The sequence below is a fragment of the Drosophila arizonae genome, chromosome 4, assembly GCF_054131065.1.
Source record: "Drosophila arizonae isolate 15081-1271.41 chromosome 4, UAZ_ARI_1.0, whole genome shotgun sequence".
Lineage (NCBI taxonomy): Eukaryota > Metazoa > Arthropoda > Insecta > Diptera > Drosophilidae > Drosophila > Drosophila arizonae.
The window spans coordinates 23,915,168-23,941,269 of NC_142924.1; the positions used below are offsets into that span (position 1 = coordinate 23,915,168).

The following is a 26,102-nucleotide window of genomic DNA, read 5'->3' on the forward strand; positions in this document are numbered from 1 at the left end:
TTAAGGTAAAGCTTGTCTATAACGACTCGAAGTGAATTGATACTTACTTTGAATTGATACGGTACTTGGAAGTTGTTAAAACTCAGTTTCGAAACTGAATGAATGATCTTTTGAATGTGTAATACTTTGAGTACCCGACCACGTATATCTATAATATGTATTTGCCAACGCGGGAAAAGAAATCACCTACCCATTAGTCAGAACTAATGTGCTTGCTTTAATACCTTGCCTTTAGTGGTTTGGGCACCCAAAGTTTCCACAAAAACTTATCCTGAACTTCATCTCCGGTCGAGTGCTCAGTTTGAATATAGATTTTATGATCCACAATTTGTATCTGCTCTAGATTAGTATCTGCTCTAGATTAGACTTCAATTGGTTGTACTCGTCGGACTGAAATGCCTCTGATTCTAAATTTATGATGGGACTCAATTCTCATTGCAATCGTGCAATCGCAAAAAAGCATCGGACACAATGTGATTCTTTCCCTTACGATGCGACGTAGTGAACTTATACTGTTGCAAACGAAAAATCCATCTAGCTAAACGTCTAGAATCGTTCTGCTGTCTCATCAACCACAAGAGACTGGAGGGATCAGTGATGACTTCAAACTCTTGCAGCTCTAAATGGCAGCGAAACTTTTCGATAGCTAGAATAACGGCTAAACATTCACGCTCTGTAACACTATAGTTACGCTGAGATCGACTGAGTTTTTTAGACATGAATGCTACTGGTTTTTCTTCATTATCTTCGGAAAGTTGTACTAACACTGCACCAATTCCAAAATCACTAGCGTCGCAATGCAAAAAGAATTTCTGGTCAAACTTTGGATTTTGCAAAACTAGAGACGTGGTTAACACAGCTTTCAGTTTTCCATAGCAGTTTGAGCTTCCGGAGTCCAGTTAAACTTCTTTTTAGAAGATAAAAACTCAGTTGTAGGACAGGCTAAGTCCGAAAAGTTTTGTATAAAACGGCGATACCAACCACACACACCTAAAAAGCCTCTCACTTACTTTAAGTTCTTCAGAGGTGGCCAAGAGATTTGATCAGGGTCTGTGCATATGCGTTTTTTGTCAATTACATAACTAAGATAGTTAACTTTGGTGACTGCGAAATGGCTCTTTTCGATATTTAGAGTGACATTTGCTTTCCGAAATTGCTCTGCAATTCTTACTAGTACGGAGATGTGTTATTAATTAAATTAAAATCTTCCGATACAATGCATAAATCATCTAAACATCCAAAGGCACAATTCCGTAAATCAGGCGGAATGATTTCATCTATTAGCCTACACATCGTTGATGGCGCATTGCACAGACCAAATGGCATGACCTTGAATTGATATAGTGGTCTTCCTGGTACTGTGAGCGCTGTCAGTGGCTTTGAGTCAGCTGTCAGCTCTATTTGCCAATAGGCGTCTTTTATATCAAGTTTGGAGATAATGTTGCTTTTGGCAATCTCGAAAAGATTCCATCCATACTAGTCAATGGATATGCGTCCTTCTTGGCCACCGCGTTAAGCTTTCGTGCATCTAAACAGAGGCGAACTTTGTTTGGTTTTACCACTAATCTCATGGGGGACCACTAATCTCCATGCACTTGTTGAGGGCTCTATCACGCCAAGGCAAATCATTCGATCTATTTCGTTATATAGCAACTGCTCGACTGCAGGACTAACAGGATAAAAGCGTGGCTTTACTGGCATTGCTTCTCCCACGTCAATGTGATGTTTAATCAGTAAAGTGCTACCTAACTTCTCTGCAGCATTGGGAAACAGCTGTTTAACTGCAATGAGCTGTTGTATCTGAAGGTTGGTTAGTGGACATTTCCCTTCAACATCTTCGTCAACAACATCGGTGTCTGCTTCCACAGCACTGATAATATTTGGAGCAAGGGCAAATGTGTTCCAAAAGTCATGACCGAGAATTAGATTCTATTTAATGTTGGGGATAATATACAGTTTCATTGGTTTTGATATTGCCTTATATTGCACAACAACACTTACAACTATAACGGCTTGATTTTCGCCACCTGGTGTTTTGACAAAAGATTTAAGCGACTTGAAACATGCAGTCTTTGAAAAGTCGTTTTTCGCTAGAGTAGCGCCAATGCAACTTATATACTTTCGCATAACTGCGAAAGTGGGCACCCGATTTTTGGGGGATGCCCCCTTCTGCTGGTTTTCCGCAAACCTACGATTACAAATTTTACATTGTGGCTTGTATACCTGTGGTGTGCCACAACCATAACAAAACACTCTACGATCCCGCATGCAATTTTCCCGGACATGTCCCTTTTCTTCACGGTCCCAGCATGTCTAGTTGGAATGCCTTTTGCATCACTGCAATTTCTAACGCTGCTGAACCTGTCTCTCTTCAACATCAGTTCCGGGACCAGTATTCCCGATTTCATTAATTTCACGACGAACCGCACCCGGTTTTGGTCGAAAAAAAATTGTCTGATTGACTTCTAAGGTAATTTGTTAAGCAACAGGTTATTTTGCAATATCTCTAATAATTCGTCTTCGCCGATTTTGAGGCCAAATTTGTCGATTAATGCTGCCACAGAATCATGAAAAGCAACAAAAGATTGACCGACTTTTTGCTTTCTAGCTCTCACTAACTCTTTACTCATAAATTCTAAGCGATAATCTTTGTATTGCTGTCGAAGTGCTGCACAAAAATCATTCCATAAAATTCTATCTACCTGTTTATGATGCTTCCAGAACCAATCTCTAACTTTCCCAAAAAAAAGAATGTGCAAGTGTTGGCAAAGCCCCATAAAATCACTTTCGAGAGTTTCGTCAGTAAGGACTCTCAGACGATAAATAAACTCTTCTACTCCTAGTCCTTCAGATGACCCATCAAAATGTAGGTTCCACTTTGCATGATGTCAGCTGTTCTTCGGCTTTAGTCAGACGAGCTTCCTGGCGAGTATGCCATAGGAGTGGGAATAGACGGCTTGAGCTGGGCCACGAATCAATGCGGAGCGCCGACATTACACGAGTGGCAAGGGGTACAATAACAGTGCTCATCCCTTGATTAAAAAGACTACACAAACTAACAGTTTTCTCTACTGTGCGCATTTCTTGAGGACTTCTTGAAGTAGGCATTTTTCTAAAAATATTTTATGATTAGCGAATAAATGTGACAAGTTTGAGTTGATATAATTGGGGAAAGGAAGCTCGGTTTTGTGTTGTTTTCTTGCTATTATTTATTATACAATAAGGGGAAACAATTAATTATGGGCTATTGCTATTGAAGCTGATTATAGAATATTGTTATTCAAAAGTTGGCTAAAGTGTGGGTGTTTGGCAAGGATACGCCAATGCAGCATATACACAAGTTCCTGACAACCCTCTCAACACTTAGCAACTTCTGTCACAACAACATCTACTGGCCAGACCGGTATGAGTTGATATTGCACACAGATTCATCTCATTTGGTTTCGCAACAACTACCAGAGTAACAATCAGTATTGATATCCGAGATGAGCCCAATATACAATATTCTGGAATCGTATTTGATAATTTTACAAAACACAATTAAAATAATATCTAAGTGAAATAACAACCATACGAAGACAAACGAGCGAACATGGTGAAACAGATGGTGTTATAAGTTAATGTTGAATGTATCTTATTCAGGTTTCTCGGTCTGAGATTCTGCTTGAATCTTTCAGCTCCGTAGTTCCTATTAAGAATTTTTTATACTCATCAGTTGCGTACATCAGTTGTATACATCGCAGTTGCGAAAGGCCGACCAAGCAAGTCCAAGCTATTTCAGGAATCTAGACACTGAGTTTTTTAACCTTCACCAAAATGGGTGTTTCAAACAGCCAACTCTTTCTCTCCGATTGGAGAACAGACTGTATTGACTATTTGAACAAAAGATGGGACACTGAAAGCTTTATGCCTATAAGGCTACATACTTCCATGTCCCACGTTGGGCGCCAAAAATTTATGTAAACAATTTCACTGCGTTATGAAAATTGAAACAAACACTCGGTACTCTGCATCTACTAATTTCTAGCCTCTGATTGTGCGCCAGAGCGTTGTTCTTTCGGTTGCAAGGTAGGTAAGCGGGACCATGGTTTTCATCTAAAGAAAAAACCCCAAATCAAATGATAACACTAGCTAGCCTACCCGATTATATCAACCCGCGTTTATAATTAACGACTCTTATTAATTTTTTTCATTCCTATATTATTCATATAATTCATTTCAACGATAACTCAACATTTATTCTAGGATTACAATATTAATATATTTCTTATGGTTCTTTGGTGGTTCTTTTAATTATTTTACATAACTTTTTTTATACCCTGAACCCATTTTCAATGGGAAATCAGGGTATAATGGTTTTGTTGAAATGTATGTAACAGGGAGAAGGAGGCGTGGCAGACCCCACAAAGTATATATATTCTTGATCAGGATGACGAGCTGAGTTGATTTGGCCCTGTCCGTCTGTCTGTCCGTCTGTCCGTCTGTCCGTCTGTCCGTATGTATGAACGCGTCGATTTCAGAAGATATAAGAGCTAGAGACTTCAAATTTTTTTTAGAATGTCCGTAATTACAGCGCGCATATCAAGTTTATCATTAAAATTCGATAACTCATCCCGATCTTTTTTTATCGATAAAAACCCTTATCGAAAACCAGTTATAAAATTATATCTTCTACACCTTTATTGCTAGAGTCTCCAAATTTTTAATGTATGCTTATATGCAATTTATACAATTTCGGTTTTTGTTAAAATTTACCCCCCACCCTTAAATTCACCCCCTCACCCTCACTTTTGTAAAAAGCGTATTTCAAATACTAGAGACTTGTGCTTTGGCAAATACATGCATAATCTAAAAGTTTCATGAAGATCGTACGTCCACAAAAAAAGTTATTAAACAATTAAGTTCTCACAGTAAGCGCTCACTGCCGCCCATGCGTGTTTATGCTTGTGTGTGTATATGTATGTAAATGTTTGTGTATGTGTGTGTATGTGTTTGTGTATGTGTGTGTGTATGTGTGTGTGTGTATGCGTTTGTGTGTGTATGTGTGTCTGTATGCGTGTGTGTATGCCTGTGTGTGCGTACGTGCGTGTGTGTGTGCGTGTTTCTTGTGTAAGCTGAAAGACGCGAAAAGTTATTGAAATATCTATTGCTCCAAGGGTTCAGGGGATCTCGTAGTCGAGCAGTCTCGACTAGAGCTTTCTTACTTGTTTGTTTTGTCTTTGTCTTGCTAGTGTATTTACTCAAAGTTGTAGTGTATTTAGTCTATTGTTATTTTATTTAATTGTAGTTTTTTATTTATTTATTTATTTAATTTTTGTTTAATTTTTTTATTTAATTTTTATTTTAATTTTTTATTACTATTATTATTATTATTATTTTTTATTTTTTTTTATTTGTGTAGAGAATCTTACCAGTTCCAGCTTCGAATGAGAAATTCCCAATTTGTGGTTAAATAAATTTAATATTGTTGGCCCTTCCACTTACCACTTCTAACCGTGCTGTGGTGCTTGTTTATTTAGAACTTAGCCCCAACCCTTCCGCTCCCTCTTGGGTGTCTGACGATTTTTGGGTACGCTCCCATAAATAAATCATTCAAATTGTCAACAGGAATTTATTTGCGTTGCGTTTTCGTTTCATGTAAGTTTCTTGCGGTATCGCAAGCGGAAATGGACTACAGAGTGGGGCTCGGAGTGGCAGTAGCAGTGCCAATAGAAGCGACCAAGGTGATGATCAAAATGACTCTGAAGAGGGGTAGGAGGAGCAAAGGCGAGCCGCAGCTTCAGTACATTTTGCTTTTGTCAGAGCATGTCAGAGCTCAAGTTGCTGGCGACGCAGTCTGTCCCAGTGTCTTTACCTATTTGTAGATTTATGCAACAGTATGGGAGACTTTATATGTGTGTGATTGTAAGTGTGCGTGAATGTGTGTTAATGTAATAGTTTATGCTGTTCTGCTGTCATCTTGGTCGCCCTTGCGGTAGGCAGCTTTGTTGTAGTTGAGATACCCTAACTAAAGGCAGCAAAAATCACATGCAAATAATAATATTTCGAGTGAATGATGATACAGTAGGGAATTTACCTTTCAGTATTAAAATATTATTGTATTGAATTTGATATTTGCTATTATGTCTCTATTTATTTTCTATGACTTTTTATTAATTATTTTTCATTTGTGGTGTTGTCACATACATGTATAAATTGCCAACAACAATTGAACTTTTTATATTACAAATAATTCATTTTCAATTAAAATATACCTCTTAAATAATTTATTATCGCTCAAAAAAAAAATGTTAAAATAAAATTATTTTCTCTAGTTTTATTATTTTTTCTCTCGCTCTCTCTGTTATTGCTATTGCACCTCGTCCTTTTACTATTCACTGAGCTCATTACTTTAGAACTATAATTCATAATATTTTTTTATTTTTTTTCACAAAGCTAAAAGTCCAGATAGAAAGTATTAGAGGAAGAGTTTTATTAATTGCCTTTTAACCAAGCTAAAGACCCGAACAAAAAGTTCTAGAGTAAGAGCTGATTCCTAAACTCAACTTTAATTAATCAATAATAAATTTACTTTAACAATTTTACTAAATACATTTGTATAAATAATTGTTTGACTATCTATATTTTCATTTCATTCATATTTGTTAATAAATTATATTTTATAAATATGCAATTCATTTTCATTTATTTTTCGTATATTATCTATTATAATAAAATAAAATATATAAAAACAAGTAAGAAAACTCTAGTCGAGAGTGCTCGAAATAAAATATAAAAATATAAAAAATAAATAAATATAAAATGTAAAAATAATTTGAAACAATTGAGAAAATTAATATAACTCGCGCCGCTCGGGATCCGAACCCGCGACTTCTCGATCGAGCGTCACGCAGCTACTCACTACGCCACCTCACTTTCGGGAGCCGAGGTGGCAAAACTGAAATAGATTCACTGCTGCAGCGCCATCTAGCAAAACTAAACCAAACTAACTGCTGATGTGATTCTAAGAATCTTCTAGAATAACCAAACTATTAAAAACGCACATTAAGTATGGTTAAAATTTCAATTTCGGTGTATTTAAAAGTATAAATTAAATAGAAAACTCATTTATGAAAATATAAAAATATTTTGAAACAATTAAGAAAATTAACATCAGTTGCACCGATCGGGATTCGAACCGCGACTTCTCAATCGAGCGTCATGCAGCTAACACACTACGCCACCTCACTTCTGCAAGCGGCGCTGGCAAACTCAAATAGATTCACTGCTGCAGGGCCATCTACCAAAACTAAACCAAACTAACAGCTAATGTGATTCAAAAAATGTTCCAGAAGAAGTTTGAATGTATGTCAGCACACGCATACGATGCTGTTGTAGCTGCTGCACGTGCGTTTGTTAATTGGCCAAATATTTGATTATTATCGATATACGCGGTGTAATTACGGACATTTAAAAAAAAAATTTTAAGTCTCTAGCTCTTATATCTTCTGAAATCGACGCGTTCATACATATGAACAGATGGACGGACGGACAGACAGACAGACGGACAGGGCCAAATCGACTCAGCTCGTCGCCCTGATCAAGAATATATATACTTTGTGGGGTCTCCAGTCCAGATCAACGAGCGTCTGGCCAGCTCATCTTGGCCAGGCTATCAAGCGTGCCACAGATACCCCTTCGGGCAGTCGAATGTAAATTCTTAGCTCACGTGCGCAAATAGAAGCCCAAACTAATTTCGGGGCTTCAATTTCCAGCACAATTCCAATGCTAATTGGCTGGGCAAATGTTTGTGCCTCTTGTCATCTTGTCCACTTGTCATCATCGTTGACGACTCACTTGAGGCGCTGCTGATTAGGCGCGGCGGTCGTTAGTTAGCTTCGAGGCGTGCTGCGGATATGTCTGGAACGGGCAAGAGATTCATTGGCTTCACATTACTGGCCCTCGGCTGCATTTACAGTGCCAGCGCGTCGGCCAATCTGACCGAGTTCCTGGCCCATCGACAGCGGCGCGGACTTATCTTTCAGAGAAGCGGCTCCATCAAGTTCAGCATAGGGGCCTCGATGCCGATTCCTTTGGGCGATCCCGTGAAATTCCGCTCGGCGGTCCTTTCGTTCTCCCTGCAGGGCGGCACCTACAACATGCCCACGAGTCCGATTTGGCCCTGGGACAAGTGGGAGACCACCTTTGCCCGATCTCTGCAGCAAATGAGGCGCAACATCGAGAGGCACACGGCCAGCGGAGCTCTTCGATACGCGGACGACGCACGACAGCTGGTGTACACGGCCCTAGAGGAATACATGGGCAGGCGGAACAACGACATGGTTGCGGGCAGGCAATGCCTGTTGCGCTCCATATGCGAGAATGCCCAGGTGCATCATCACGTTGGCATCTTCTCCGAAATACTGAACATTGTGCTGAGGTGAGCAAACAATTCGAACTGTTCCAACCTTTCCTTCTGGCACCATTTACCCCGCCCTACCTCCATCACCTCTCTCCTATCCGTGCAGTCCGGGCAAAGCCGATATAGATAACTGCTATCACGATGCCTTTGCGGCTGGACAGGCGGGTGCTAATTGCCTGGCCGTATTTGAGGCCTGTCCACGTGGCCTCAACTTTCTGGACGAGATGTTGGTGGCGGAGCGCAGCTGAAATTTGATTAATTGGATTTTCGCTACGGATCGATTGATGCATTGGATTGGACAACAATAAAGTTTTGGCACAAATCAAAATGCATGTCTACTGCTTCTTGTTGTTGCGACTGTTGCATAATTTGCGACTCTCTGTCAAAGGCGTTCGCAGTGGGATGTGGCATGTGGTATGTGGCATGCGGCATGTGGCATGCGGAGTGCGGCAGGAAACGGCAATAGGGGCGGCTACACAAGCAAACCTATAGCACACAAAGGCTAAACAAACATTACAGTTTACACGAAGGTTCCTCAAATGAAATTAGCGGTATTTCCGTATTATGGTAAAAACTATATATATATATTCTGATCACATCCATTTCTGGACACAGAAGCAAACCTGATTAGTTTAATTAACATTAGACACACAGACGCGAGGGCGAATTTTAAAATAATTTTACCTCTGTCTGCCAACAGAGCTCGACAAACTAGGAGAACTTGAATATGCGATTCAACTATTGACTTCAAATATTACAATTTAACTTTGTTTACCCACAGTGGATGATCAAAATGGAAATCCGAATTATTATTGGCGAGCTTTTACCTCCCACTTCATTTAATATACATGCATATGTATTTAAATATTTTGATTCGGATACCTTAAACCTTAAACTTAAACTTAAACATTCGTCAAATTGTTCTTTGAATTTTCATTTCAGTTTTCCATTTCACGAATTCGCTGTCCGCATAAACGTCTCTGCCGCTGGATTGTTACCTATTCCTATGCGACATCAGAAGTTCAAATACCGCAAAGTTGCACAACTGCTGCTGCTCTCTCTCTCTCTCTCCCTCTCTCCTTCTATATATATCTATGCTTAACTCCCTGTCAACACTGTCCACCCACCGAGCAGCCGCCCCACCGAGCAGCAGCGTTGTTCGCGTTGTCATAATCGCATTTGAATTAGCTGTGCATACAAAACGACGAGCGATAGTCGTACAGGGTGCCCCAACTGCAGCTGGAGGCTGCTGCCTATGCAGAGGCAGTTGTGGGAGCTGCGCTGGAGTGGAGCACCCGTTGCACCCGGGCGATGTTGTCGCTGTTGTTGTCAGCGCGTTAGCCACCTGGCAAGCCTAATGTGGCACTTAAGACGCATTTATTGTCTGTCTTTCAGCTATCGTAGTTGCACTCGATGTAGTTGTTGTTGTTGCTGCATTCCCATTTAATTGAAGCCATTGTTGACAAATGGCGGTCCCACGCTCGCTGCACAGCATTTAGCTCTCAGCAAGCCGCAGCCGCAACCTGATCGGGGGGAGGGCCAGCATTTGAGGGGCGTGGCAGCGAAGTCCGCTTACAGTAGCAAAGAAACTGTGAAACGCATTCCAAATTGTGTTGCATAGTTTGCTCTTTAATTCAAGTTTATTTCAGATTAGACCATAACAGAAACTCAATAATTCACATCCACCGTTAGCTCATCCAAGAAGCTGGCGCCTCTGGGACAACCGTGGAACTGGTGCAGACAGTCGACGCCGGCCAGGCCTGCGGCGTGGGCCTCCTTGTAGTGCTGATCGAGTCGCGCCTTGCCGGGTCTGCAATGGGGAAATGAAGCCTTAGGCAATTGAGATCTTCGATCTACACGACTTACGTTAGCAACAAATTCAGGAGCTCGGCTATGATGCCCACATGGTGATGCACTTGCGCATTCTCGCACATGGCACGGAGCAGGCACTGACGACCACGACCCGGGACGCTGCTCGCGTTGTCCATGTAGTGCTCCAGGGCGGCGTAGGCAAAGAGGCGTGTGTCATCCTCGTGCGATGCGTCCAGCTGCCGTATCTTTTCCTTGAGAGATCGGGAAAACACGGAATCCCATTTGTCCCACGGGTAGAGGGGTGTCGTTGGCAAATTGTAGCCTCCCAGGTGTACCACCACGAACGCGACAAAGCTGCGCCACTTATACGGATCATCCAGCTGGATGGCAGACACGGGGACAAGCAATAGGCGAATGGTGCTTCCTCTCGGGAAAATCAACTGGCGCTTCTGGCGCGCGAGCAAGTAAGCCGTTAAGTTTTGGGCAGGCGCTATCACATCGTAGGAGCCGTGCAGGACTGGCAAGAGGCCAATGAGCGGCAGCAGACAGATTGTGAAATGCATTGCGAACTCCAAAGACAGTTGTGTGTGGAGTGCAAAAAGCGCTTGAAGAATCATCGTCGATAGCTCCGAAACAATCAGAATTGCGAATGCCGCTATGATGAATGATACAAATAAAACCAATATTTGCGCACACAATTAGCAGATGAATTGGGTTATAAAGCTTGGCACCGCGATTCATGCAGCTTGAATAATTTTCCATAATTCACATATAATTATTAATAAATACAATACGAAAACATTTCTGAATTATTCTAATCACTTATAATAGTCAATGCAATAATAATAGTAATAAAATAAAATAATAGTTTATTCAATTTTGAAATACCCGCTGCATAAATCGGAACTGCCAACTTGAATAGAATGACTCTTTTTGCGTGTTGCAATTGCCAATTGCCTATGAGATTTAATCTATATATCCTAAACACTTTTGCTTAGAAAATTATATTAATCATAACAGACAACTTTATTTCGGTATTCAAATAGTTGTTGTTGTTAAATTGTCATTCTTAATATCTGAGCAAAATTTAAAGTGCGCGCTCTATAATCTGCGCTGCCAACCTTGCTTATAATAAATGGTGCAAGAAATAATAAGATCCACAGCAGTGTGACCGCATCCAAATTATGTAAAAATGCCCTAACTTAATTTTCAAATACCAAACTAAATGAATTTCGGCCACACCTTATCGAGCTAGCATTCAACTTCATTAGACATCTGTTCAAAAATTAACTTGAAAAATGAGCAACGAAGCGGCCAAAGCCCAGATCGCCCAAGAGAAAATTGTCGCCCAGTTCCAACAGCTGCGGAATGAACAAAGAAACCTGGCCAACAGCCTCAATACGCTGGAAATGGATCTGCGCGAACACAAGTGAGTCAGAAGGGACCGCTAAACCTAACCTCCAAAATATCAAATATAAACAACAAATTGTCGTTATCCATATATTCCAATAGAACTGTGATAGAAACACTGAATGCAGTGGACCCCGACCGCAAGTGCTTCCGCCTCATCGGTGGCGTGCTGTGCGAGCGCACCGTTAAAGACGTCCTGCCTCAGCTCGTGGAAAACAAGGAATTCATTGCGAAGACCATCGCGACTGTCACAGCTGATCTGAGCAAAAAGGGCGTGGAGCTGAACAAATTCAAGGAGGAGCACAACATCAAAATACGCGGTGAACAAATAGGCACCGACGCCGCCAAACCGGCGGACACGGAAAACGCCAGCAAATCCGAAAATCGCAACGTGCTGGTCTCCTAATCGAAGCCAAGAAATAAACACCAAACAGCAGACGAGATGTACGAGGAGAACGAAGCGTATTTATTGTGTCCATTGAGGTTCTTTGTGCGGCGGCACTACAATAATGAATGCATTGATTATGATTCTAATGTTATATGTAATTTTAGCTATAAGGCGCCGTTACACACGCAAATGTCAATCATCCAGGTCCCAACCCATCCCACCACCCCACCCTACTCACATTTCCACATTCGCACCACCCACCCATTGATTCACACACATTCACATGCATAACTCTCACCCGATCGGCCCACAATTAAAACAAAAAGAGCTAATTTGAAATGGCAAATGGATGCACAAGCTGAGTGATTTTATTGACGCTGGTAATCCCGCTTGCCGCCCGACTTGCTCAGCAAGCGCACATTCTGGATGCAGATGTCGTGGGAGACGGCCTTGCACATGTCGTAGACGGTGAGCGCGGCCACAGAGACGGCCATCAGGGCTTCCATTTCAACGCCAGTCTGGCCGCTGCAGCGCACAGTGGCTACCAGGCGCACGGAATGCTGCTGCTCCAGTAGCGTGGCCTGCACTCGCACCGATGATAAGGCGATATTGTGGCACAGCGGTATCAGAAGCGACGTCTGCTTGGCCCCCATGATGCCGGCTAGCTGGGCCACGCTGAGGACGTCGCCCTTGGCCAGTTCGTTGGCTGCAATCAGCGCTGTCAGACGCTCGCCCACAAGAACCGTGGCCTCGGCGCTGGCCGTGCGGGTGGTATGAGCTTTGCCGGCGACATCCACCATTTGCGCCTTGCCTTGGGCGTTGATGTGCGTCAATCCACTGCAGTTGCGCAGCTGTGCGTGCTGTGGTTGATGAGGATGAAGCATGGTCCTGCTGCCGATCCTGTAGCTGCCGATACCTGCAAGCAAACAGTTCGTTCTAGGGGAATGGTGTGCAATCTCTGTGCTAGCCGCCTATGAGTATCATTGGGCGATTTTCCATTTGCGACAGATTCAGCATGCCTGCGTAGGATTAATGCGCCCATTAATACAGACAACTACAAATGGTGATCCCCAACAATTTGACACCCACCTGCATGCTGTCGCTTCTTGCGCTGCACTGCGGCGCCTATGAGCTCGACCAGCTGCTGCTCCGTGCAGCCCTCGCTGCGCATGGCGTCGCGCAGCGAGAACTCCTTGTTGCCAAAGAGGCACACCTTGATGTTGCCGTCGGCCGTCAGGCGGAGGCGATTGCAGGTGCCGCAGAAGTGCTCAGTCATGGAGGTGATGAAGCCCAGTTGGCCAGCGAAGCCAGGCACCGCATACGCCTTGGAGGTGTCGTTCGGTCCGTTGGGCAGCGCCTGGAACTCGGGCCATCGCTGACGAATAGTCTGCACCGTTTCGCTGTAAGAGATCAGGCGCTCCGTCTGCCACTTGTTGCCCGAGAAGGGCATATATTCTATGAACCGCACGTCCACGGGTCGCTCGCGGGTGAATTCCACAAAGTCGCAAATCTCATCCTCATTGAAGTTGCGCATCAGCACGCAGTTGATCTAGAATCATGTATGATGAGTCGCTCCATTAGGAATGATAATATGTAGTTTATATTATGCTGACCTTTGGTCGGTAGCCGAGCTGAATGGCCAGATCGATGCCCGCGATGACCCGCTCCCAGCCCTTGCGGCGCGTTATCTGCTCGAAGCGCTCCTTGCGCAGCGTGTCCAAGCTGATGTTCAGCGTATCCAGGCCAGCGCGCTGCAGCGGCACCAGTAAGCGCGTCAGCACCAGCCCATTGGTGGTGATGCCCACGTGCTCGAGCTGGGGCAGCGCCTTCAGCTGAGCCACCACCTCCACTATGTCGCGCCGCACCGTCGGTTCGCCGCCCGTCAGACGTATCTTGCGCACGCCCTGCTCCACGAAGATGCGCGCCAGGCGCAGCACCTCCTCGGTGCTCAGCAGCTGGGACTTGGGCTGCAGCGGCACACCCTCGGCCGGCATGCAGTAGTCACCTGTAATTGAAGAGCCGAAACTATTTCACCACTGCTTATCAGCGACGAGCACTCAAAGTCTGGCACTCGGACAGATAACGTCCTCACCCAATCGGGCAGCACTGAAGTCGACTTACAGCGCAGGTTGCAGCGCTCGGTGAGCGAAATCCTCAGGTATGTGTGATGCCGCCCAAAGCTGTCTGTCAGGGGCGAGGCGGCAGCAGCTCTCTATGTACGAATGTCATTCACACAGATTAATCAAAGTCTATTTTATATAAATTATATGGTAATCACCTGCGTGACAGCCGCTTCCAGCGCATTGTTGTCGCTCTTAATATCGAGTTGTGCACCTGTTGCCGCACTCTTTGCCGCCGTCGCCAGTTTGTGGAACTGGGAACCGGTTGCCATGTTTGACGCCTGTCGCCTGAGCTGTGCCGTGCATTGCCGCAGCCACAGGTTCGAGCGTTTCACCAGCAATCGCATTTGATGGACCTTTATACGTTGTTGCCTCTAATCAGAGACTATTGACACGGCCGATGGATTACCTAACCTACAATTCGCTGCTGGGGGCTTGCCGCCTGGATTCCGCTGTGCCATCAAAACATTCCAATTAGAAGCAATTCTGATAAGCATGAACTTAGACCCGGCAATGTGCTTACGCTTACCTCACAAGCGAAAGCGTTTGTTATTCCCACTCGAATAGCTCCGCACCGGCGAAAATACGAACAGCAACAGCCGAGCGTTGTTTATAAACTGAACGCTCTGATCATATGGCATTTATACACCGCGAGCTTTGGTCCGAAAGCTCTGCAAATCCATCTAAGCACACGCACACAGTTGAAAGTTGTATTGGTGTAACAAGTCTAATTAATGAACAAGCAATTTGTAATCTACTACGCTGGCGGGTAGCCCTACTATATGAACGATTTCATCTTATCGGACAGTTCATATGAAAATATAAATGTAATAATCAAAGAAATGAGTAAATGCATATATAATCTCTGGGCAGATCTTATAAAATCAAAAAGAAGGCATATTTTGAATTTAAGTTTTTATAAACATTTTTATTTATTTAGTTTTATATACATACAGTAGAATCCGGTTATAGCGACACTCAAGGGACCGACGATTTAACGGTTGCCATGTTCGTAATAGCTTTTACTATAAAATAATTTAAATTTTTAATCAAAAGAACCATTTTTTATAAACTTATTTCAATAACATGGTTTAGAAACATTTTTGTGACGTCGGCATTGTACTTTGTATCTCTCCCTCTCTCTGTCTTAGCAGCATTTTTGGCGTTGCTACGCACACAATCAAGGATACTGATCACTGATAAATAAAATAAGTAAAAAAAATTGAGTTTTTTTCCACTGTGTAAAGCGTTTCTTGACAGACTGTATACATTTCTAACAGTCTTTTTATGCTGAAATTTGTTGTCATTATTTCTCGATTTTTTTTATTACGTCTTAATAACGGGTAATTGACTCAAAAATATGAAAAAAATCTTAGGCATAAGCGGACTGTCGTTAAAAGCGGAGACGTACTAAGCGGAGGCTCTTTCATATAAGTTCGTATGGGGACCAAACAAGACATCGGATTTTCGTCGATTTAACCGGTTGGACGCTTTAAGCGGAGTCGTTATAACCGGATTCTACTGTATATGTGCATATATTCCATTCCACATTCAGTCATATATATGTATTACATTTATTAAAAATAATACAATAACAAAATTTTTGCTGAATCAATTAGAAATTTCGGTCGTTGCACACATTCATAAAACTTCATTATTCCTAAGAAATGTATAATTTTAACAGGGTGTCATTGTGAAGTTTCATGAGCTTCACTGTCTCTCTCGCTTTTTTTTTTTTAGATAATATAACACAAAATTTTAAGGATTTTAATCAAAACTGAATACATTTTGATGACCATTACAAAAACAAATAAAATAAAAAAAATAAATAAATAAAATAATAAATTAATATTATAAAAATATCTTATAGATAAATAACAAAATTTTACAAAAGAGAGATTGAATAACTGAATGAAAATAAGATGATAGTATTATATACAAATACATATGTTTAAAATAATGAACAAGTTGTGTTAAAATTATTAAAACACCAACCGATGAAGAGATGCATGGACATCAGTTCATTCAAGACTATTAAATTGCAATCAGTACCTCTCTGATTCATAAAAATCATAACAAAAATGGAGGAAATCAATAAAAATAGAATATTTGTATATATTCATTTATAAAACGATTCAGAGGAGTTAAAATCCCTGCACTCTTTTTGAATTTTATCGCACCCCCTTCGTGCTACGCCACTGGCACAGCCTTTGATCCAGTGAGATATTTACGACTCGCCGGGTAAACTCTTCCACATTTAGTCATCTGCCTGCCTCGCTGCTGTTCGGTTCGGCACTGAGCTGCTGGATCATTGTTTATGTGGTCATCGTCTCGGTCTTGGTCTCTGTCTCTGCTTCCGCCTCTGTCTCGATTTGTTTATTGTAATTCTAACAAACACATTCACACATTGCCACCATGCACAGCATGCGCCTATGGAATCTGAAGCGGCTGGCGCTGCTGCTCGGCGCGGTCGTCTTACTGTACTTATTCGTGTTCTCTGGCGGCTATCACAAGTATCAAATAGACGGCGTTATCGACAATGCCAGACCGGAAGCAGTTTGGGAGTATGTGGCGGACTTCAACAAAATGCGCCTGTTGAATCCCACAATGTGAGTATGCGCCCGCGTCTCGGATAGCAACAACTAACGCGAGCTTCGCGCACCAGCATCAATTTTAGAATTCTCGCCGATCAGGGCCACGCCCACGACTGGCGCTACACGGTAAGGTATACGGAGCGTCTGTCGCACTGGCCGCACTGGCTGAACGAAGCCACCGCCCACTATGTGGTGACCAAGACCCTGCCGGGCGTCCATCCGCCCGCGTGGTCCATCCAATCGACACACGAGACCTGCTTCCTCGGCGGCCACTACTGCCGTAAGTGCTCGAGCAGTCCAAGCACATGCTTGCACGTTTCTCATGAATTGCATTTGCTTTTCATTCCAATTATTTTTTTCAGTGCACTCGCGCAGCGAATTCAGTTTCAGCTCAATAGGAGCGGGCACATATGCCAATGAGAAGATCCAATATCAGTGCCCGCCGTTCCTGGGCACCGCCTGTCGCCGCGAGCTCGAGTTCCAGCGCCGCGCTGTGATGCACAATCTGACTCAGATATTCAAGCGGGCTTAGTCCCAGGTCAGCGCCTGCAATAATGAAAGTCTCGTATTCCATTCTATTCATTCTTTTGCTCTATTTCTTTGTATTTTCACATCTAAAAAGTTTTAAAATTACATTGTATTGAATGATCAACTCAACTAAATTAACAAACAGAAATTGTTGCTAAGTATTTGTTCAATTATAACAAAACAATTAAAATACATGATTCCAATGTATACTAAATCGAAAATTCAGGCATAGTATAGAATATTCTTTACAAATTGAAATGCTTGCCTCCATAAAATATACAAATATATATGTGTATATATATATTTTGTGTTTTATAAATAATTCATCGATCTGTGAATAGACATCACAATTGAAATTCTGCAGTGAAAGATCTTTGTATTAGATTCTCTAAACTCCTAGCTTGAGGTACATGCTATAAGCCATAAAAAAAATTTAATAAAAAAAGAATTAAAATTTATAAGAAAGAAAAAAAAGTTGATAACTAAGTCTGGTTGGGTTGTTAGACAATGGGACTTAGATTTTGATAAGAGTTTTGGCAAATTTTCTTAGCTCGACTCGCTACATAGTCTTGAGTCTCTCGAGTCTTTTGAATAGATCACGTCGTCAACTTGATATCGATATCGAGTCACTTGTCCAGCACTAGTCGCTTGCGTTTCTTCGCTCCCGCGCTGCGCGCCAATCGGGCGCGTTCGGCTGCCTCGGTAGGCAACACAGGTGTGCTAGGCGCGCTCTGGGATCCGCCTGAGATGGCCGTGCCAAACCAGCGCGTCAGCTTTGTAGATTGCGTGGACTTGACCGGTTTGGGTGACTTGCGCAGCAATTGGCTGGATTGGGTACGCTGGCCAGTATCCTCCGGAGCACCACCAGAGCTGATCAGATAGTTTGTGATTTTGTTACGCTGTGCCAGCTGCTGTGGCTGCACGGGCGACACGTTGCCTGTGGAGTCAACTCGCAGGCGACTGCCGAATTCCCCATTATTAGTTATCTCGAAGATGTCGTCGTCCAGCAAGGTGAACCGACGCTGTGGTAGCTGCTGCTTGGGACTGGGCAGATCCGCCAGCAATTGAACACCCGGCTCGTTATGATTAGCCTGATGGGGCTCAAACATTTTCTCCAAAAGTTCCAGGCAGGAGCGTTCGCGCTTCCTTTTAGCCGGCATGCCTACACCTGTTTTGTCATGCAGCTGCTGATGCGACTGCCTCACCTCCGAGCCGAATATCTTGAAGCCCTCAAATGGCACAGGCTGGGCTAGCGAAACTTGCGACGCTTCCGAGCAGTTGCTGAAGATGTCTGGGGATTTGTTCACCGAGCCGCGGTGCTGGGCCAGCATGAGGCCGAATCGGGAGGTGGTCGGCTGGGACTGTTGCTCCTTGGCAGGAGCTACAGACTTCCTCTTCAATGCTCGAGTGCGCCGGGATTGCGATGGCTTAGTCGATGGCTGCGAGCTCTCATCATGGGAACTATTGATCACCACGACATCTGGCTTTGGGTTTGGACTGGGCACGACAGCCACCTCGGAGCCACTAAGCAGATTCAGGTTCACCGGCAACAGCAGCTGAGTTGTCGGCGGTGCGTGCGGCACCCGAAACTCGGGCAGTTCCAAAGCCTCAAGTTCTGCGAGGTTCTCTGGGAGCTTTTGTGCGCATTGCAAATACGAGTTATCAGACAAAATGGAACCAGAGCTTAGTATCTCAGGCGTTGCAGCGAGAGCAGCTGTCACGGGTTTCGAGCTGGTCAAACAATTTTTTTGACTGCCAAGAGGAGAATTCGGTAGATCGGGCGTAACTTCTGATGAAGCCGTTACAACTTTTGGACTGGCCTTGCTCTTTCTTTCGTTATTGGGAGCAGATTCCGATGGCTTCAAGGTGGCAGCGGTCGGAGCCTTAATCGTTTTAGAAGTTACCTTTTCGACTTTTTTATTGTCAGGCAAAGAGGTCAGCTTATTCGAAAAATGTTCCTTTTCCGCTCGGCTCCTGGTCGTCCTTTTGGGTTCTGGTTCCTTTTGGTTCATTTTCATTGGCGTTGTCTTTGATGTCCTAGGCGTGATTGCAATCTCTTGCTTCACAGTAGCCTTCTCCTTTTTGACCTTGCTACTTTTGGGCGTTTGATTAGCGCCGGAATTGCGTTTTCTTCTGGGTGTCCCTTTCTTCTCATAGTCCAGCGCCTTCAGCTGCGTCATGTACTTGCTGTTCGACCGTGACTCCGCCGAACGCGTTAACCTTTGCATTCCACGCGTCTGTCTGGGTTCCACGTCAACGTTTTTATTTCCATTAGAGCGTCCTGACCTTGGCTCAGTTTTAGGCGTAACTGGCAACAATGTGTCACGTTTCGGAGTTTTCGGCTCGGGTTTTATAGGTGACTTCGGCTTACGCGGAGAATTGGGTGATCTCTTAGGCGAAGCCTTGACAGTTCTCGTCGGCAGCTCCGACGCTTTTGCTAAGTTTGTGGGGTTGCTCTGTATGGAAGCTCGTCTTAGCCTCACGTTAAGTACTTTCCTTGTTATCGTCGATGTATTAGGTGGCTCTTCCGTTTCCGATTCGGTCAGCTCCACTAAGTTTGGAACTTGTACACGTTTCGTGTATTTTCGTTTGGCTGGTGAGTTCGATGTCATTGGCGCCGATTGCGACGACTCAATAATTTCGCAATCATCGCTGGAAAGCAATACCACATTAGTGCTGCACTTGTTCGCATCGGCATCCGCTTCAACCTCAGGTTCTGATTCGGACTCCAAAATCAAAGGCTCCATGGCAATCACGTCATCACTGTGCTCAGACAGCGATATTTTATCTGGCTCCTGGCGTTCCGCCAACTGTCGCTCCTGTTGAAGGCTTAATAGACAATCAAAGATTTCATCCGTGTCGCCTGTGGAGGGAACTTCTGATGTCTTTGATCCTACAGTAGAGTCACTTATTGTGCTGTTACTATTGTTCTCGCCCAGCCACAGAGAGACGTTCCTCTTGTATTGCTCGGCCGTGACAAGAGGCAGGCATGAATCGAACTGATGGCGGTAGCGACGAAGACGATAATCCCTGCAAGTATAATTCAAAATGTTCATAAAATTATTATTGAGATATTAGTAAATGAGTTTAAATTTACTGCTGAGGTTCACCAACTTGATGTATTCGCCGAGGATACCCCGCTGCTTATAGTACTCCTCGAGATCGACACGCTTGCTTAGCACCTCCTGAACATCTGGTAGATGAAACTTGCTCTCGAAACTTCTAAAGCTATTGAATTGATGATCCAAACAGCCTCCCAATTGCATCACCTTATAGAGCAACTTAACGTCAGACTGGAAAAAGGATCAAGTTCTTATGCTTAGACTTTCATATTTTTATATATATAATGCTATTACCGTTATGTCCACACTAGAGATCACAATGTTCACTTTGCCTTCGAATTGCTTCAGCAGCATGGAAGTGCAAAAGTTATTATTTAATGTGTATCCGCGATGATCTACAATGATATAGTCAAAATTCAGCTTGCTGAGATCGCCTATGCTGCGTAATACACTCCACTTGCTCAGATAAACGCTATGCGCCGACTCTGTGGTGTCTACAAAATAGACGTGGATCATTTTATATTATTTACATATGTATAATTATTTATATAAACCATAAATACCATTAACATCCTTAATAACGCATACGGGCAAATCAGTGAGCACTCCCAGGTGAAACTGCCAGCCAGCCAGCAACTGCTCATCGTTCTGCAACACAACTAGCGTCTTCTTGGCCGTTCCCAGTCCGCTTAACAGGCCCACAACAGACGCTGTTTTGCCCAAACCGCTCTCATCATTCAAAATGCAAAACTCTTGTTGGGACAGACGCTTATAGAGAAAACGCACTGCTTCGAGTTGAAAGCTCTTTAAGTACTGCGTCGTCTTGCTGGGAATCAGCACGTTCTCGGAGACGCGTACTTCCGCTGTTCGCTCTGAGACAAAGTGATACATTTGCCCCTTTTTCGACCTATTTATATGTGGACGTGGTGCAGCGCCAAATAGATTGCCACGAGTATGTACAGCAGCTTAAGATATGAAAATATCAGAAACATTGAAAACGAGCCAATTATCATTCTCTTGGACGTCAGCGGTCCATCCACATATTCACTATTAAAAATATCCACCAAGTTGTTATTGTTATAGTTGTTATTGTAGACGATATGCATGTGTGGAGTAAATGCAGCAGGTAGACGTAGGTAGAAAAAAGGCGCGTATTCTACGGGCGGGAAAAATGTTTTACTTTTAGTGCTATGCCTTCTGGTAGCTGTATTTGGCATTCACTGGAATTATATAAAGAATTTTATATTTATCTACTATTTCAATATAATATGCATTTTTAAATGTATTTTAATCACAAGAAAAATTCGTCGCTCTTGTTGTGTACCTTTTTTCGCGCCTTACAACACTGAACTTTGCACACGTTAAAGATGAACGATGTACACTGCTAGAGATGGACACATTGCAAATATTTGCGTGTTCATCTAAAATTGACTTTACAAACATAATTTATAACTAGAAAAAATAAAACGCTCATCTAAATGACCTTACTTAGATAATCATAAATGTGGGATATACTATCTACATATGTATTGTGACTTGGTGAAGAATAATCACGATATCGATAGTAACATTCAAGACTCGTTACATGTGTTTTTGTACTTAACAGTGACAGCTACATTCCACAAGTGTTTGGACGCGCTTCATAACAATTGAATTTATAACTAAATCATGGTCGCCGCCAAAGAAAAAGAGCCGAATGCGAAAAGAAAACATGCCGAGGGTCCTCTGACTGCAACAACAGCACCTCCGCCTGCTAAACAGAGAATGGTTGTCACACCTTGGCGTGACACGTGCGTAAACACATGGTGATTGGCTCTAATAAGGCTCCCTAAAATCTAAACTGTTTTAATTTTTAGCACAGAGTTTAGCTCTGTATACGACTGGTTATTTGGAAAGCAGTCGTCACCTGCAAATCTTCGCAAGGCTCTTAGCCACATGGGAATATGGAACTTGCGACGGGGCAGCCTATGTCCGGCTTCCGTGATGGCGACTGCCGTGCTGGTCAAGGCACAGCTGGAGGATAAAGAAGGCAGCGACAACATACAGTCAATATATGCAAGCGCCTTCACGCGCTTCTTCAACTTTATGTCCTCGATTATGCAGAATTACAACATGTCTAGCATGTACGTCACGGCTCAGCAGCTTGGCCTGCAGTCTTTCATCGTGGACTTGAGGCACTTGTGCGCTCATGGACAGGAGCTGCCGCCTGTGCTTGTATTGCGGCACACAGCCGCCCACTGCTTGGACTGGCTACGTACCTACTACTGGCTTCCACAAAAAGAGAGACTGAGTAATCTGGATGCGCCAAAGCTGCAGCGGAAGGATGTGGTCAAATTTGAGAATGAGGTGGGGACTCTTTTTGAGATGTTCGATTTGGCCTTAGAATGCGAACTGAACGGTGCACAAAAGTTGAAGTCGATCAGTAAACTGAAGCCTAGCGCGGAGTTCAACAAAATTCGGGTTTATTGTTCCACGAGAAAGCTGAAAATTAGTAAAGAGGTACTTGATACGGTGGTCAGTGAATTGGGCGTAGCTGTGAAAAGACAAAATTCGGCAATGAAGGATTTGCTTGACATTTATATGGCGGGTGTGCTTAAAATGAAATATTTCCTAGGCGCAGGCCTTGCGCACAGCGACAACGAGGAGCTCGTCATTAAGGCTACCCAGGGCCTCTTCCGACTGCTGGCCATGCAGGGCTACATAGAGAATATGTTTGTAGCATTCGTGCAATTATCAGAGAATACAACTGAATGCGATGAGAGGCGGCGAGGCGCAAGTTATTGGGCCACAAAGATGCTACAGACTTTTGGCATGCTGTGCCGAATGAAGCGCATGTACAAAGAGGAATTAGATTCGGTAAGCATTTGAAATAGACTGTCGCCATTTCTACAACGTTTTCTTATTTATAGAACTCCAATATAAAGGCTGTGGATTTTACAACACTTAACAAATCGGAGATATCAAAAACTATGCGTCGTCTGCTTATTCACTCGGGTGTGGATCAGAGTCTCACATTGATTTTTGGCGAATGTCCAAGGAAGCCTCGCTCTTGGGTATTTGAGCGAGAATTTCTAATGAATAGACTTGGTCCGCTGAATAAATACTCAGTACCCATTTTGAAGGGGTAAGATAAATTTTTATTTAGTTGCAAATAGATTTTAATTGTTGTTTTATATATATATATATATATATATATATATTTCAGTTTGCTGCCTCTCGTGGTTCCGCCTTTATCAGACGAACAGATTGACGATTTTACTAAGGTTTGTAATGCTAAGATGCAAGATATAGACGAGGAGAAGCCTCTTAACACTGATAATCATTCTACGGTCGTTGCGACAGAAGATAATTCTAATAAAACTCAAACTGTATTTGGCATTTGGAAGCTCGAAGAGGGTAAGCAGAAGTTTTTACTGCAATGTTTTACACTGTTTTAATATACTCTATTACAGATAAGGCCTGGTCCAAATGTGCACTTGGAGTATTGCCTACCAATGCTAATTAATTTGTTAAAAAGAAACAAAATAAAACTGCATTTGAAAAAATTAAAAATATATTCAAAATAATATTTAAATAAAATAGTTAGGCGCGAAACTTCTTAATATTTCTTTTTGCCATCCCCAGCGATTTACATCGTTTATCAACACTAATTGCACTAGTTAAGCCACAAATTTGTTTACACTTTTACAATTGATAAATAAGTATTAAGAGCAATAAAGTATGGATTTTCAGCGAAGCGATGCTATTCTTATGGAAATATTGCAGGAGCGCAAAACAATCACTGGTTTTTTAGACGCGATATTTGGTTTCTTGAGGCGCAAGTAATAAATATTCCTCAGTAATAGAAAGGATAAGGAAAAATAAAAATATTTTGCAGCACCGATTTTTATCATACCAAGAAGGATGCATCAGACCAAATCGGGTTCCCCAAAGGAATGAGGGATCAAATCCTTTATGGCGCCATGCAGCGCTATGATCCTGACTGCTGGCTACAAACTATGAGCGCTGAAAGCGATATTGGGGATTCTGGGGAGACTGCTCCGCCCGCAGTTGAAGAAATCTGTGTGGAGACTACAGAGGAAACACCGCCAAAAACACATCCGACACAGCCAGGCGAGAAGATGGTCGACCTAAGCCGACCGTTTGAGGCAGGTGACTTTAAGAATGGCGCCGTGTTTGAGCGCCATTGTTGGGCTCAGACTCTAAAAGATTTGGAAGTGCAGGTTCAACTCCCACCCACTCTAAGAACTGCCAAACAACTGTCCATCGATATCAAAGCTCAGCAAATCAAGGTGAGCAGTAAGAGCACACCGGAACAGGTGATCCTCGAGGGTACGCTCAGCCAGCGTATAAGACAGAATGAAGCCATGTGGTCTATAGAAGATGGCCGGTTGCTGATCTGTTGTGGTATGTATTTCAAGCTAATATCGAAACAAACCTTAATTGGTTACTGTTCTAGACAAGGTGAAGGAACGTTGGTGGGAGCGGCTCTTCGAGGATGACGATGAGATCGATATAAAGAAACTTGACTGTGAGCGCTACATAGATGAATTGCCCCAAGAGTCGCAGGCGGCCATTGAGAAGCTGCGCGTGCAACAGATGGAAGCGGATCAGCAACAAAATACCATGCGGACTACAGATCCGGAGCAGGCCAAAACGCTAGAACGCCTGCGTACAGCATGGGATGTAGAAGGCTCCCCGTTTAAAGGACAACCCTTTGATCCGTCGGTGGTGCGGATGAGCTAGTAGTTTATTAGGCACATATATATAGATAAGATACTTAAACATGTATGATCCTTAAATTAAAAAGGTATCCAGGAAAGGACCCGCTAGAACGCATGTTAATCTTGTCCTTAATGAGCTTTTAGTTCTTGTTTCTTTCGCTGAAGCTGTTTTTTTTGGTAGGCGACGTCGGTCTGATCGGAGGACCAGGCCACATACATGTACGCAGTGAGCAGCACAGCGAGCAGGAAGCGATCAATACTCATCACGTTGGTGGCAAACAGAATGAGAGTGAATCCTACAAAGGATGGATGACGGACATGGGAGTACAGGTTGCGCAGCTCAAGCGACTTGAATGTGATGGGCTCGGAGTAGTTATGTAGATAATAATAGGTCTGCTTGATGCCCAGCAGCTCTCCCAGGTCCATAATGAAGCTGCCTCCGTAAATGATAGCCCAACATATACCATGGGTTATAACAAAAGTCCACCAAAGCGGGATGCTCTCCTCCACGTCGATTTGCCAGAGCACAATCGACTGAGCAGGCACCCAGTTCTTCACCAAGTGCTAAACGAATAGGGAGAGTGTGTTTATGTATACAGGAACTCAAGGCTATTTCGGTGTATATGATATATACATACATGTAAACAAAGCGATGACGTCAAAGTATAAATAGTTCGCTCGGCTGGAGCCAAGTGCAACTTGCGCAGCAGATTCTTCACTATTGCTGACTTAAAGAAGCTATGCTGGAATATGAATGTGATTAAATAGATAGTGTCGAATACAAGCGGTCCAAATGCGGTTTCCACTCGCGAGTCGTTGTCCAATAAATTAAAGACCCAGATGTGCGCTTTTGAAATCGATCGCGGCTTGGAGAGAAACAGCGTCAATTTTCCGACCACATAAAATGTGTAGCAGAAAGTGACTAAAGAGGCCAGCAATAAAACAACCTTTGCAAATGAGCCCATTATAGTTGTGATTTGATTTATTTCAGAAATAATTCCCAAAAATTCAAAATTATGAGCACACAAAAACGAGTAAACAATTTGACGGATCCCTTGAAAAG

The 26,102-nt window shown here is 43.1% G+C and overlaps 10 protein-coding genes across 13 annotated transcripts; 5 read left to right on the plus strand and 5 right to left on the minus strand.

The window, feature by feature from the left end:
* The first annotated feature begins 7,330 nt into the window (after positions 1 to 7,330).
* Positions 7,331 to 10,020, plus strand: LOC149269458 (uncharacterized). Its single transcript, XM_089468636.1, has 2 exons — positions 7,331 to 8,419; positions 8,508 to 10,020. The coding sequence occupies exons 1-2, from the start codon at positions 7,896 to 7,898 to the stop codon at positions 8,647 to 8,649; spliced, it is 666 nt and encodes a 221-aa protein (XP_089324762.1). The 5' UTR covers positions 7,331 to 7,895; the 3' UTR covers positions 8,650 to 10,020.
* A 2-nt stretch (positions 10,021 to 10,022) lies between these two features.
* On the minus strand, positions 10,023 to 10,830 carry LOC108613930 (uncharacterized). The gene is made up of 2 exons (XM_018007735.2): positions 10,268 to 10,830; positions 10,023 to 10,211 (listed from the first exon to the last, which is right to left on the minus strand). The coding sequence occupies exons 1-2, from the start codon at positions 10,828 to 10,830 to the stop codon at positions 10,070 to 10,072; spliced, it is 705 nt and encodes a 234-aa protein (XP_017863224.1). The 3' UTR covers positions 10,023 to 10,069.
* Positions 10,831 to 11,430: 600 nt separating this feature from the next.
* Pfdn2 (prefoldin 2) lies at positions 11,431 to 12,361 on the plus strand. The gene is made up of 2 exons (XM_018007739.2): positions 11,431 to 11,642; positions 11,726 to 12,361. Exons 1-2 carry the CDS (start codon positions 11,512 to 11,514, stop codon positions 12,027 to 12,029), a joined length of 435 nt encoding a protein of 144 aa, XP_017863228.1. The 5' UTR covers positions 11,431 to 11,511; the 3' UTR covers positions 12,030 to 12,361.
* On the minus strand, positions 12,341 to 14,804 carry Mocs1 (Molybdenum cofactor synthesis 1). 2 transcript variants are annotated; one of them, XM_018007722.2, is made up of 6 exons: positions 14,661 to 14,804; positions 14,290 to 14,583; positions 14,133 to 14,223; positions 13,625 to 14,016; positions 13,101 to 13,560; positions 12,341 to 12,927 (listed from the first exon to the last, which is right to left on the minus strand). In XM_018007722.2, exons 2-6 carry the CDS (start codon positions 14,476 to 14,478, stop codon positions 12,380 to 12,382), a joined length of 1,680 nt encoding a protein of 559 aa, XP_017863211.1. In that variant the 5' UTR covers positions 14,479 to 14,583; positions 14,661 to 14,804; the 3' UTR covers positions 12,341 to 12,379. The 2 variants fall into 2 exon arrangements, with proteins under 2 accessions (XP_017863211.1, XP_017863212.1); XM_018007723.2 differs by having other exon boundaries at positions 12,841 to 13,030.
* A 1,549-nt stretch (positions 14,805 to 16,353) lies between these two features.
* Positions 16,354 to 17,450, plus strand: LOC108613932 (uncharacterized). The gene is made up of 3 exons (XM_018007738.2): positions 16,354 to 16,740; positions 16,797 to 17,005; positions 17,088 to 17,450. Exons 1-3 carry the CDS (start codon positions 16,547 to 16,549, stop codon positions 17,255 to 17,257), a joined length of 573 nt encoding a protein of 190 aa, XP_017863227.1. The 5' UTR covers positions 16,354 to 16,546; the 3' UTR covers positions 17,258 to 17,450.
* On the minus strand, positions 17,294 to 21,206 carry SuUR (Suppressor of Under-Replication). Its single transcript, XM_018007720.2, has 4 exons — positions 20,879 to 21,206; positions 20,610 to 20,809; positions 20,368 to 20,546; positions 17,294 to 20,283 (listed from the first exon to the last, which is right to left on the minus strand). The coding sequence occupies exons 1-4, from the start codon at positions 21,204 to 21,206 to the stop codon at positions 17,880 to 17,882; spliced, it is 3,111 nt and encodes a 1,036-aa protein (XP_017863209.1). The 3' UTR covers positions 17,294 to 17,879.
* A 20-nt stretch (positions 21,207 to 21,226) lies between these two features.
* On the minus strand, positions 21,227 to 21,763 carry LOC108613934 (uncharacterized). The gene is made up of 2 exons (XM_018007740.2): positions 21,640 to 21,763; positions 21,227 to 21,535 (listed from the first exon to the last, which is right to left on the minus strand). Exon 2 carries the CDS (start codon positions 21,530 to 21,532, stop codon positions 21,227 to 21,229), a length of 306 nt encoding a protein of 101 aa, XP_017863229.2. The 5' UTR covers positions 21,533 to 21,535; positions 21,640 to 21,763.
* LOC108613924 (uncharacterized) lies at positions 21,723 to 23,917 on the plus strand. Of its 3 annotated transcripts, none has more exons than XM_089468632.1 (6): positions 21,723 to 21,854; positions 21,922 to 22,120; positions 22,172 to 23,171; positions 23,225 to 23,439; positions 23,521 to 23,711; positions 23,768 to 23,917. In XM_089468632.1, the coding sequence occupies exons 2-6, from the start codon at positions 21,984 to 21,986 to the stop codon at positions 23,818 to 23,820; spliced, it is 1,596 nt and encodes a 531-aa protein (XP_089324758.1). In that variant the 5' UTR covers positions 21,723 to 21,854; positions 21,922 to 21,983; the 3' UTR covers positions 23,821 to 23,917. The 3 variants fall into 3 exon arrangements, with proteins under 3 accessions (XP_089324758.1, XP_017863213.1, XP_089324759.1); XM_018007724.2 differs by having other exon boundaries at positions 21,727 to 21,854; positions 21,922 to 22,105; XM_089468633.1 differs by lacking the exon at positions 21,723 to 21,854 and having other exon boundaries at positions 21,922 to 22,105; positions 22,177 to 23,171.
* A 77-nt stretch (positions 23,918 to 23,994) lies between these two features.
* On the plus strand, positions 23,995 to 25,154 carry LOC108613928 (nudC domain-containing protein 3). The gene is made up of 3 exons (XM_018007733.2): positions 23,995 to 24,136; positions 24,193 to 24,722; positions 24,775 to 25,154. The coding sequence occupies exons 1-3, from the start codon at positions 24,036 to 24,038 to the stop codon at positions 25,059 to 25,061; spliced, it is 918 nt and encodes a 305-aa protein (XP_017863222.1). The 5' UTR covers positions 23,995 to 24,035; the 3' UTR covers positions 25,062 to 25,154.
* LOC108613929 (nurim homolog) lies at positions 25,041 to 26,004 on the minus strand. Its single transcript, XM_018007734.2, has 2 exons — positions 25,678 to 26,004; positions 25,041 to 25,603 (listed from the first exon to the last, which is right to left on the minus strand). The coding sequence occupies exons 1-2, from the start codon at positions 26,002 to 26,004 to the stop codon at positions 25,169 to 25,171; spliced, it is 762 nt and encodes a 253-aa protein (XP_017863223.1). The 3' UTR covers positions 25,041 to 25,168.
* Between the last annotated feature and the right edge of the window lie 98 nt (positions 26,005 to 26,102).

Coding starts and splice junctions, on each gene's coding strand:
- LOC108613929 (XM_018007734.2), bottom strand. CDS start 26,004: ATGGGCTCATTTGCAAAGGTTGTTTTATTGCTGGCCTCTTTAGTCACT. Junction 25,604..25,677: donor CGTCATCGCTTTGTTTACAT/GTATGTATATAT, acceptor CTATTCGTTTAG/CACTTGGTGAAGAACTGGGT.
- LOC108613924 (XM_089468632.1), top strand. CDS start 21,984: ATGGTCGCCGCCAAAGAAAAAGAGCCGAATGCGAAAAGAAAACATGCC. Junction 22,121..22,171: donor GACACGTGCGTAAACACATG/GTGATTGGCTCT, acceptor TTTAATTTTTAG/CACAGAGTTTAGCTCTGTAT. Junction 23,440..23,520: donor TCAGTACCCATTTTGAAGGG/GTAAGATAAATT, acceptor TATATATTTCAG/TTTGCTGCCTCTCGTGGTTC.
- LOC108613934 (XM_018007740.2), bottom strand. CDS start 21,532: ATGCCAAATACAGCTACCAGAAGGCATAGCACTAAAAGTAAAACATTT.
- LOC108613930 (XM_018007735.2), bottom strand. CDS start 10,830: ATGATTCTTCAAGCGCTTTTTGCACTCCACACACAACTGTCTTTGGAG. Junction 10,212..10,267: donor CTCCTGAATTTGTTGCTAAC/GTAAGTCGTGTA, acceptor TCCCCATTGCAG/ACCCGGCAAGGCGCGACTCG.
- Mocs1 (XM_018007722.2), bottom strand. CDS start 14,478: ATGCGATTGCTGGTGAAACGCTCGAACCTGTGGCTGCGGCAATGCACG. Junction 14,017..14,132: donor CGAGCGCTGCAACCTGCGCT/GTAAGTCGACTT, acceptor CTTCAATTACAG/GTGACTACTGCATGCCGGCC. Junction 13,561..13,624: donor AGCTCGGCTACCGACCAAAG/GTCAGCATAATA, acceptor ACATGATTCTAG/ATCAACTGCGTGCTGATGCG.
- Pfdn2 (XM_018007739.2), top strand. CDS start 11,512: ATGAGCAACGAAGCGGCCAAAGCCCAGATCGCCCAAGAGAAAATTGTC. Junction 11,643..11,725: donor ATGGATCTGCGCGAACACAA/GTGAGTCAGAAG, acceptor ATATTCCAATAG/AACTGTGATAGAAACACTGA.
- LOC108613928 (XM_018007733.2), top strand. CDS start 24,036: ATGGATTTTCAGCGAAGCGATGCTATTCTTATGGAAATATTGCAGGAG. Junction 24,137..24,192: donor TTTGGTTTCTTGAGGCGCAA/GTAATAAATATT, acceptor AATATTTTGCAG/CACCGATTTTTATCATACCA. Junction 24,723..24,774: donor CCGGTTGCTGATCTGTTGTG/GTATGTATTTCA, acceptor TTACTGTTCTAG/ACAAGGTGAAGGAACGTTGG.
- LOC108613932 (XM_018007738.2), top strand. CDS start 16,547: ATGCACAGCATGCGCCTATGGAATCTGAAGCGGCTGGCGCTGCTGCTC. Junction 16,741..16,796: donor CGCCTGTTGAATCCCACAAT/GTGAGTATGCGC, acceptor TTCGCGCACCAG/CATCAATTTTAGAATTCTCG. Junction 17,006..17,087: donor CCTCGGCGGCCACTACTGCC/GTAAGTGCTCGA, acceptor TATTTTTTTCAG/TGCACTCGCGCAGCGAATTC.
- SuUR (XM_018007720.2), bottom strand. CDS start 21,206: ATGTATCACTTTGTCTCAGAGCGAACAGCGGAAGTACGCGTCTCCGAG. Junction 20,547..20,609: donor TCTCTAGTGTGGACATAACG/GTAATAGCATTA, acceptor TCCTTTTTCCAG/TCTGACGTTAAGTTGCTCTA. Junction 20,284..20,367: donor ATCCTCGGCGAATACATCAA/GTTGGTGAACCT, acceptor TTATACTTGCAG/GGATTATCGTCTTCGTCGCT.
- LOC149269458 (XM_089468636.1), top strand. CDS start 7,896: ATGTCTGGAACGGGCAAGAGATTCATTGGCTTCACATTACTGGCCCTC. Junction 8,420..8,507: donor ATACTGAACATTGTGCTGAG/GTGAGCAAACAA, acceptor CTATCCGTGCAG/TCCGGGCAAAGCCGATATAG.